This window comes from Hydractinia symbiolongicarpus, chromosome 8, assembly GCF_029227915.1.
Source record: "Hydractinia symbiolongicarpus strain clone_291-10 chromosome 8, HSymV2.1, whole genome shotgun sequence".
NCBI lineage: Eukaryota > Metazoa > Cnidaria > Hydrozoa > Anthoathecata > Hydractiniidae > Hydractinia > Hydractinia symbiolongicarpus.
The window spans coordinates 26,411,630-26,422,176 of NC_079882.1; the positions used below are offsets into that span (position 1 = coordinate 26,411,630).

Genomic DNA, 10,547 nt, shown 5'->3' on the forward strand with positions numbered 1-10,547 from the left:
GTTTTTATACGTCATTTGTTTACACGTTAGTTATGTGATGGATATATTTATTTACAACTTGTTCTTTATTGTATTATTTTTTGGGGAGAAAATTGAATTAAAGATAATAGTTCTTATAAACATTGATGCACAGATATATATGAGTAAATAACTCAGATATCTGATAGATATTAGATCAAAAAATCTAGGTATTGTTAGGTGAAGACGTGGATAGTAAGTAACAAATTTCGAGTAATTGAAAAAAAATCTTTAATTAAATCTACCGATATTTTGTACAATTCGTATATATATCTCTTAGATCACACAATACAAGAACAAAAAACATAAATAACATTCAAAGGTCGCTCTATAAACTTTGTTGCATTAACAATCTCTACACTAACAAACAAGATGTTTTGACACACGAAAAATATATTAATTAATTTGCGCAAATAAAAATTCTTTTTTATATTATGTTTATTTTAAATTGATTTAATTTTAAGATTATCAGGGAAGTCATAATATCGACTCCACAAAAAAATCCATGCACTAATGAAATATAAAAGAAAAATAACAAAAAAGGCGCGAATTAAATAGTAAGCTAGGCGGATTCATTTTCTTAATGGAAACAGTGCAGGCAGATACAAAGCTAAATTGCGAATTATGACGACATGAAGAAGTCAATGCACACAATATTCCATATATATATATCATAAGGTTAAAAACAATATTGAATAATAATTTTTTTAACTAAAAAACGTCCGGTAGGAATTGAAGCGGATTCATAAAACCCGAAACTGACTTAAAATACTTCTCATAACAGCATGGCTTGATCACAACAAATACCTCTCTCGCATTGCAAAGGCCTGCCTTTACATAATTTGTGAGGATAACCAACGCTTCTTCGAATTTATAAGTCATACATGGAAATTTTTGCCTTTGATGGATTTGAATGGAGTCATTATTCACAAGCTAATTTCCCGTCAAAACTGCTCAAAGCTATCGCGAATGCTTGTAATGCACATAGTGGGTAGTTAAAGTCCATTGTAAAGATGTCATCTGCTACACGCCCAAATTGCATGACAATATAGTCCTCTAAAAAAAGGTACGTAAATGTTTTATGTGACATGGAAAGTGGTTCATGATATTCATGATAAGTCAGAGTGAGGTGTCATCATACTATCATCATTTTGCAATCAATCTTTTCGAGCAACACTAATAGGCTTCAAAAATGATAGGTAAAATCTTTTTTACGTATGCAGAATCTCATCTTAGGTGGGTAGTAGAAGGTGAGTTGTAATTTTACCGCATTCACTGCATTCAGGTAAGGACAAAAAGGCTTTGAAACTTGGTACAGTAACTAAGCAGAATAGAAGTGATTTGACATCAAAAATTAATGCTGACCTTTTCCCAAAAAAAAGGGTTTTTCATCTTTTCAATTTACTTTGCCTAATTTGACTTTAATATGTCAAGGATAAGCACATTTATAAAAAAGACATGTAAATTCTATGTGTAAAAAAAAAAAAAAAAAAAAAAAAATCAAAAATGTTTCAAGCAACTCCGACAAAATGTAACACTTCTGTTGTTTTAGAAAAACAAAAATATTTCACATCTTCTATTACGCAAAAATTTTAGAGCTATAACATTTCCAGCCTAAATAAAGTTATTGAAAGTAAACTGATAGGAGTGGTAAAATTACCAGCGGTCACTACCCACAAATATAGGGTCAATGAACTCCAACCATGCTCGATAACTGCACAAGATAATTATCAATAATTGTAAAAATAACATGACAACTTCACTCACTTCGGACTGCGCAAATAAGGTTTTTTTACATCTGTAGTAAAATTTCAATTCCGTGAGTTTCACTTCGAAGTTATCATGCACACAGTTTAAGCAAAGTGTAACTCTTTGTGTAACTGCTGCCGTAGATTGCATTTACACTTTAAGAAAACACGTGCAAAACGTCAACAATCTACTTACGATCGTTTTCATGAACGACTTGAAAGTTCTTTACTGATGCTTGCGTAACTCTTCCGTGAAAATTCAACACATAAGATTGCGTATCTAACAACAAAAATTTACATCAAAGCAACTTCAGTAACACCGATAACATATAAGAGAACACCAGCGAAGAGTAACTCACCATCATTCCACACAGGTGTTTTATTATGTAAGGTTATTAGGTTATCCATTTGTTTTGTTCTTAATCGTTCTAGTAAATTATCGTTACCCTAAAAGCATAAGTTTATACGTTTTTGAGCATACCGAAACAAAACATTGTTAACCGTCTAGATTTTGCAAGAGGGCAATACGGGTTTTTAGACATTCTGATTGGCTTAGCGCTCTTGACGACGGGCAATACCGTTGCATATCATAAAAATGTTAGCTTAAAACGTAAACAAGCAGGAAAGTTTTAAAGAAGCATTGGAAATGATTAAATATCTTACTCCTGCAATACATCTATCGATAAAAACATTTTCATAGAAAGAAACAGAACAATGTCAAGTTTAACAATTAAAATAACCAGATTCAACAACATTCTGCCTGGATACTTCTTCAACATGGCGAGTTAACTAGCTACATTGCCCATAAAAAACGATGATTATCTCATATCCAGTGCTGGGTATGAGATCATCCAATAAGTCTCCTCTTATTCTCAGACTCGTTCCTTCAGCTTTTTGGTTATTTAGTCAATGTAAATCTCGTTAAAGTCCATGTTATTCTTGGCTATCTAGTTAAAAAATTTACTTCAATATTCGCTGTAATTAAATTTTAGTTGCACATTCAACTTTTCACATTCTTCTGTAAGTGTCAAACTTCGTAATGCTTTGTTTACAAGGATTCATTCTATAGGGACTTTCGAATTCTGCATTTGTTTTTAGACGGGACTGTTTCGTATTTTGACCTCGAGTGTTAACGAAAGTAGTGCTAGTGGATTATATTTTTATAAGAACATTAAACCACAATTCTTATGTTTTATTTTTTTTCTAACTAAGACGGTTAGAAAACACAAAAAAATAACCGATTACCCCAGGGTGTATCGCAAAATATCGACCGAGGTCTAAGTGCCGACTGAGCTTGCGAGGTCGGTGCAATGACTGAGTATTAATATTGCACACTCTCTCAAAAAATTTTAGCCGGAATTTTTTTTCGCAGATTTGCGTTGTTTTCGAAAGTTCACGAGATTAAACTCCGCAAAATGTCAATTGTTTTGTTTTTGCAAACCGCGAGAATAAATTTTGCTATTTCTTCAGTTTTAATTGATTTGATCGTGCCGATAGTAACTAAAAAGTACGTAAAGTAATAGAAAAAATTATTTAAAATTTTAAGGAGAAATTGTAACTTGAAAAAGTTATACAAAAAAGATACTTTTTTCCTTTTCAGCGAAACTTAATTTTGTGATCAACAACAAATATTAACTCTCATAAAATCCACTGGAAAACCGCGAAAATGCAAAAAAAAAACTTCCCGGAAAAATTTCTGACAACGAAATAATAATATCTTCCCCAATAATCAAATTTCTCCACACATTACCCCTTAAAAAGACAAAATCCACGAACTTTCAGGAAAGTTTTAACATTTTCTGGACTGAATTTAGTGAACTTTGGTATCATGCCCTCAAATAAAAGTTTTTTAGACCAATTAGAAAGGCCGTATATCTAATGACCAGAGTCAAAAATAGGAATTAATTCTAAGACTTTCCAGAACCTGTATTATTTTGCTATGCTACGACAGTCGATGACGTGAGCACAAAAACACTTACACTTTGAGGTTGTACAGATACTCTTTGGTGGTCTAATCCCATGCCAGGTATTACAACAGTCATTTTACGTGGACCTTTAAATCCCAACACATTCGTATCCTGAAAATAATAGATTTTAATCAGAAACATTACGTCATAAGTTGGTATTAAAATGAAAGTGGATTTTTTCGATCATCGGGTAGTAAAAGAAAAGTTATGACTCACATAAATAATAGCGCAGAGTTCTTCCCTCAAATTTGAACCATCTGTAAGAACTCCACCCTTTTTAGGATTCTGACCACCGTCGAAACATGTAAATTTGGTACCAACCAGGTTGGATCTAAAACCAAAGTTTTTTATAACTTTATGATATTTTAAAAAGTGCGTAGCATCTCAGAAATTAAATTGCTTTCACACCTTAATTTACCAACAAAATTTTCTCCGGCTCTTGATAAATCAATAGGGTCGGTTGCGATTAAATAATTCGAAGTTTTACTCTTCTTTCTTTTTCGACCAGCAAGTAAAAATATCTAAAAACACTCATCAATTTAGCACCACCTGTACGTAGCAATTTCTTCAGTAGTTATTACAAAGGGAAAACAATTTGCAAAGTTTACCTTTTTACCATCATCTTTCTCAAGATGAAGGAAATACGTAGGAAACATTTGACGATCGACTCCTTTTTTATCACGCGTAATTCGACATTTCATTGTCGTGCCTTGTGGTGCAGGCCTGAAATAGTCGTACAAAAACACACAATATAAAGGCAACTACGTTTTTATAGTTGCTATCAATCGCAACAGCATAAAAAACTTACACCAACACAAATTTATTCAAGTCATCGATTTCAAAGTCCACCCCATTTACAAAAGTGTCTGCTGGACCCTAAAGACAATAAACAAAAATCTAAATAGATGATGATGTGACAGAACAGCCAGCTATAATAGTGATGCTTGTTTAAATAACCAACGATAGTGGTATGCTAAGATCTGATCTTCTGAAGATTCTGAGTTTTGACCAAATCTCCTTTGTTGCAAGGATTTTTATTAAAACAGTATTATACAGATAAAATCAATGTCATAAGTAAATATAAAGCAGTAGAAGAACGCTAGGTAGAAGAAAATGGTGAATGACCACTATGACTACTTAGCTAAAATTTCACACATTGAAGTTGCAAAAGGTATATCTTCCAGAGTATGGGTAGTTGTGGTTAACATTGGTTTAAAAAGTAGTCCCCCACCCCACTTCTTTGAGTAGCCTGGTGACTTTATAGTGAAGTTTATATATCATTACACGGTTGAATGACTAAAATGAAAAGATATAATTACATTGTCAACAGTTGAGTGTCTCATAATATCCACTGGTGGGCCTTGGTTTACAGGGGAAGACATGGAGCGTCTTTCAGCACGGGTATTGGGTTCAACAACAGGTAAAGAAGAAGATTCTATATCATTATCATCATCGTCTTCGTCAGTAGATTCTTTTCTATTTTTGGAGACTCGGTTACTTTTCACACCCCCATCGACAACCTATAATAACAAGATTAATTCGTTTTTTAAGAACGCTTAGTTGACAAAAGCTAAAGTTAAGTTTAAACCTTTATAATACTTCAAAGGTTTTATTTTGCAGATACAAACTTCTACAGGTGTCAAATTTTTGACAAATGAATGCAAATTTTTCATTATTGTGTATAACATTTTGTGTTATAAATTTTCTTATAGCATAATCAGGTAAGTATTACATTGATCGGTACAATCATTCTGAAGAAAAATATCTATTAATTAAAAATATTTGTCAACATTTTCCGTTATTTGCGAAAATTAATACTTGCGAAACGTTTTACAATCATCCAAAAAAACAATACTTGCAAAATGTTACTTTTTCGACTGCACACATTAGTTATTTGTGAATTTGATCAAAAATATCAAAAAAAAATTGGAATTAACCACATTCGATAAGTATGTAGTTCGTCTATAGACAGACATCTCAGCTCACTTATTTCCAATCATCACACAAGTTTTATTTCTTTTCATTTACTTACAAATGTTTGATAAAGAAAGAAATTTAGAGGTGTAAAATATAAAACTTAAGTGCTGAAATAGAAGACAAATTAATAATTCACATAACATAAAAAAGTACCTCTGTTGGTATTCCATCTTCATCATGGTCTTCCACCAATATTGAATTTTTAGCAGATGGTACTGAATCAGATATATATGCTGTATTAACAACACCTGATCCTATCGACTCTGTACAATAGAAAATAAAAAAGCAATGAAAGTGTGTTTCATAAAACGAAAATTTTTATTGTGTTTTATTAACATTTAACAACCTATGATGTTGGTATTTAATAGCGAAGAGATATTAAATGTACAAAACAGTTAAAAATTGATGTTACAAAAAAGAAACTTAAACAACTTAAACAATGCCATCACTATCTTTTACAATTGGTTAGTACGCACAAATACAGAAGATTTCTACCTGTGTTCCGCGATCCTGGTTTTCCAGCTGATTTTGGTCTTGCACCAGCCCGCATTGGATTAGCTTGCATCATTCCTACAAAAAAATATATATATATTGAAAAGTTCTTGCTTGCACAAGCATTTTAAAGTCTTACAATGAATTTTAATACCAATAATACCATGATCTTAATAGACACCCTTCTTAGAAAACATTATAAAGGAAACTAAACAAAATAATTCAAAAAAAAACCAGCACAATCATAATTCCTATATTTTTTGCTTTTTGTTAAAACTGGAATACAAATCCATTGCTTTTGACAATATCAACAACATGCATATTAGCCATTGAAAAAATTAAATCCATCATAAGTAGGTTTTATTGTCATCAGTGACCTACACAGTACAAATTATGGTATACGATTTGAAGTACTAATTTCCTGAATACGGATGAGGATGTGTTAGCACTTGTTGTGACAGCTGCACCAATAAAGAGCAAAAGAAAAAGTGGGAAATGCACAAAGTAGTGGCTAACTTCTTTTAACTAAAACTAAAGGTCTTCATAATCATTAAATCCAGACTTCTTGCTTTCCGATCCCAAATACCCTTTTTGTTCATATCAAAGCTGATGTACTTAGAAAATGTAAAAAGTAGTTTTTCTTGTCTTCTCACTTGCTGCAATTAATTTCTGAGTGCTAATGGGTTATAAGTTTGCACGAATTGTCATAAAATCGAACATATTTAAATGTTTTTTGCCACCTGCGACTTGTCATAGCTGGTACTTTTGTATGATTTCCATGTTTACACGAAACGATTTGCAAAGACCAGAGGCAGACCGAGAAAGACTTGTCAGGAGGTTATAAGGACAGACTTGATACAGATGAAGTTGAGTTTAGATCTCACACAGTCTAGATCAGATTGGAAGAGGGTCATTAATATACCCCGTCCAACCCATGCTGGCATGGAAAACGGACGTTAAGCCAAGAATGCTGATGATGATGATGATTTGTGCCATACTTCAAATTGTATACAACAAATTGACCGTACATCTGGTTCTTTACAACAATTTTTGCTGTTTAGTTTGAAAAAAAAAAGGAAAAGAAACAAATACCCATTTGTATGATATTTTTAGATGTGAGTAAGAGAAAAAGTGTGATGTTTTAAAATAGCTTCTATTAAAATTACATGAAAGTTGTAATATTGTTGTTTAATATTTTCTGTAAGTTTATAAAATTGCCTAAAAAATGATATGAAAATTATTGGAAATGAAATAAAATTGAAGACATTAAAAGACACCAAAAAAAATGACCCTTCTTTACTAATGCATCTCCATTTACAAAACTTTTAGTTTTTCATGATTGATGTTCACTGTTTTGTAATCACCACACATTGATTTAAAAATGATCTGAAAATTATAGTGTAATTATTTTCCGTTTTGAAGATATTTTCCATTAACTTTTTTTATCGAAATTACAAACCATAATTCACTAAAAATACGTCACAACTCAAGATCTGTTCACACTTATGAATTAAATTTAAAATCGTGTTTAGATATAATATGTCTTTAAAAGCTGCTCACCCACCACCTTGTAGCTTTCATAGTTATGAAGATGTAAAGGCTAGCAGTAATAACACAAAAGATGAACATTGTGAAAAAGAGCTTTTTAAAAATATAATCACTTACATATAGTCTAATGGTCGCTACGGGTGTTTTTAACATATTTTGTACAACGCGCGTGTCTGCTCATATTTGCACTTAAAACATATTTACAAGAAGAGAGATGGGCAAAGTAAAATCTTCACTTGGCTGGAGAGTTAAAACACTTTCTTCTAATTTTCTTTCTCTTTTTTGAAGGAGCAGAACCTTTATGACGATAAGTAAACATTTTTTAATATTTTATATAGGTTGATGTTGTTAGTGTTGTAAAAAAAAACTTTATCCCGAAAAAGCATAAAAAATGAAAGTCAAAGTTTTAATTGATCGGATAAAAACAAACAATCATTAAAAGAAAAGTAAAACAAGAAATCCAATGGTATTGTTTTTTACAACGTTGATTGTGATTACCTTATTGTTACAAAATATGCTCATATCATAGCTTATTTCCAAAAGGAGAAACATAAACATTTACACCTATATTTGATCTTTTTAGCACCTTCTTCAGCTGAAAGACAAATGACGAGGATTGTGTTTTTGGAAAAAAGTTGCATTTCTATCCTATTTTATAAAAAAATAATTTTACCATTAAAAAGTTCACTTTTTTATAAAAGAAGTTAAAAAAAAATTTGCAAAAAAACTAATTTTTTTCCTTACTCACACCTTAATAATAAACAAGAAAAAAATGTTTTTAAACAAGTTTTAAAGTTTGGTTTCCGTTAAAGTCATAATCATCATTCAACTTGTTACGAAACTGTTGTAGCATAAAAACATTTGTTGCGCAGCATCTCTTGGGGTGCTTTGTTGTACAACATGTGTTTCAATAAAATTGAGCAGTGACCCTCAACACCTTTTATGCTGGAAACTGACCTTAAATGAATAATGAACAGTGAATTTATACCTGAACCCAATCGTTTTTGTTTTTGCTTCTCTGCCATTCTTTGTCTCTGAGATGTAAAGATAATAAAAGTAAAATATATGTTAATAAATATAATATATTCATATTATTTCAGATCAGTTTTACCTCCTTTTCCAACTTCTGTTGACGTAAATTTGATGGGCTAATAGCACGAGAGTCATCATCATCCATGATACTGAAATCAAATATGAAATGAAATCTTAATGTTGTGAATGAAATCCCCAGCTGTTTTGAAATTCAGCGATTGGTTGGAATAAAAAATAAAATCAGTTATTTCTACCTTTAAAAACAGCCCCACCCTTGGAGTATTTTATTGAATTTTATTGATTTTTTTTTTTTTTTTTTTTTGGGAGAACTATATAGTTATTGTGAAGTCCTATATTTGCATTAAATTTGCTAAAAAGAATTTGATAGCATTTTTTCTAACAATTTATTTTACTTGTCAAGGACCTTTTTAACATACTTCCACAGACTTCTGAAGGAGATAATTCTAATTTTAGATACGTTCCTGCTATTTATATACATATATATGGTGTGATTTATATCACGTTTACTGACATTTCAGAATAATTTCACTTTTAGAAAAAATTCTTTATAAAGGAAAAAACAAAATAGAATTAAATAAAATTAAGTAGCAAAAGAATATCTGAACTTTTCTTTGTATAAACAAGACATGAAAAATTTAAAAATTTAGATATATTAAGGATATGTTTTATCACTGATATACTTACAACACTTACAACATGCAGAAAGTTTAGTGGAGAGATATAAATCGAATTATTAAAATGGGCATTGTTTCCCATCTTTATTTATTATAGTGATGTTCTTTGTTTTTAAAGTTTATTATAATGAATTTATGAATGCGAGACAAAACCATTCTTGCATAGTGCACTTCACCCTTTGCATGTAACGTTATTACAAAACATACCTTCCTGGAACAGCACCAGCATATCTATAAAAAGATAAATATCAACACATTAAACAAAGCTAAAAAATGATAAATGCCAAAAAATATGTATATATATATCTATATATATTTGAGTCGATAATCCAGTGGAAAAATCCACTTTAGCGAAAGGAAAATAACTGATTTTAAATATTTTAGACGTGAGGAATGAGCTATCAATGTATATACAAAAAAATGTTCTACAACTTCATTAGCCATTGCTTCTATTGCTTAGAGCTTGACTGGCCATTATCTGGATTTTTACTTACATTTTCTCACTTAGCCAAAATAATACATCTCAACACTTTTGAAAAAAACATCCTGTAAAATATTGCTATAAGTTTTTTGTCACTTCTGCCAGGCGGGTTCATGTGCAATAATTATTTTTTAACATACTATGTAATTTTCTCTCGTTCGCCAGCATTCGTTCGCAGTAGTTGGAATAAGTTTAACTACCATATTTAATCAGAATAAATAGATTTTTTGTATTCATCTTATTAAAACGACTACAAGACGAATGGCTGTGAACCCACCATGAGATAAAACTAGCTAGCTAGAATTATAATAAGATAACCAGGGAAATACATAAACAAAAATAAGATTATCTGACCCGGATTCGTCTTCATGGTGATACATCTTAAATGTTAGTATTTATAAATCTAAGTCTAAAGGGAAATTGTGTGATGTACACATTATGCAAGTACTTCATCTGAACACTTAAATTATACAATAACGCAAAATGTGTAGCTAGCTATAGCTAGCTTGCTTTGTTTTATGCGAACAAACCGTCTTGTATAACAATCTTCTCCACAATCTTGTTTTCACATTATGCTCAAATAATTGGT

General features: G+C 31.0%; 1 protein-coding gene across 1 annotated transcript; it reads right to left on the reverse strand.

Moving 5' to 3' along the window:
• Window positions 1-232: 232 nt before the first annotated feature.
• On the reverse strand, window positions 233-10,505 carry LOC130655293 (tubby protein-like). Its single transcript, XM_057458027.1, has 15 exons — window positions 10,313-10,505; window positions 9,685-9,708; window positions 8,862-8,931; window positions 8,739-8,784; window positions 6,206-6,280; window positions 5,864-5,973; window positions 5,053-5,253; window positions 4,542-4,609; window positions 4,342-4,456; window positions 4,142-4,254; window positions 3,950-4,064; window positions 3,746-3,844; window positions 2,126-2,213; window positions 1,963-2,046; window positions 233-1,074 (listed from the first exon to the last, which is right to left on the reverse strand). The coding sequence occupies exons 1-15, from the start codon at window positions 10,336-10,338 to the stop codon at window positions 941-943; spliced, it is 1,368 nt and encodes a 455-aa protein (XP_057314010.1). The 5' UTR covers window positions 10,339-10,505; the 3' UTR covers window positions 233-940.
• Between the last annotated feature and the right edge of the window lie 42 nt (window positions 10,506-10,547).

Excerpts from the sequence above, each read along its gene's own strand:
- LOC130655293 (XM_057458027.1), bottom strand. The coding sequence starts at position 10,338 with ATGTATCACCATGAAGACGAATCCGG. Across the intron at positions 9,709-10,312 it reads CACCATGAAGACGAATCCGG|ATATGCTGGTGCTGTTCCAG; the intron begins GTCAGATAATCT and ends ATCTTTTTATAG. Across the intron at positions 4,255-4,341 it reads AGAAAGATGATGGTAAAAAG|ATATTTTTACTTGCTGGTCG; the intron begins GTAAACTTTGCA and ends GAGTGTTTTTAG.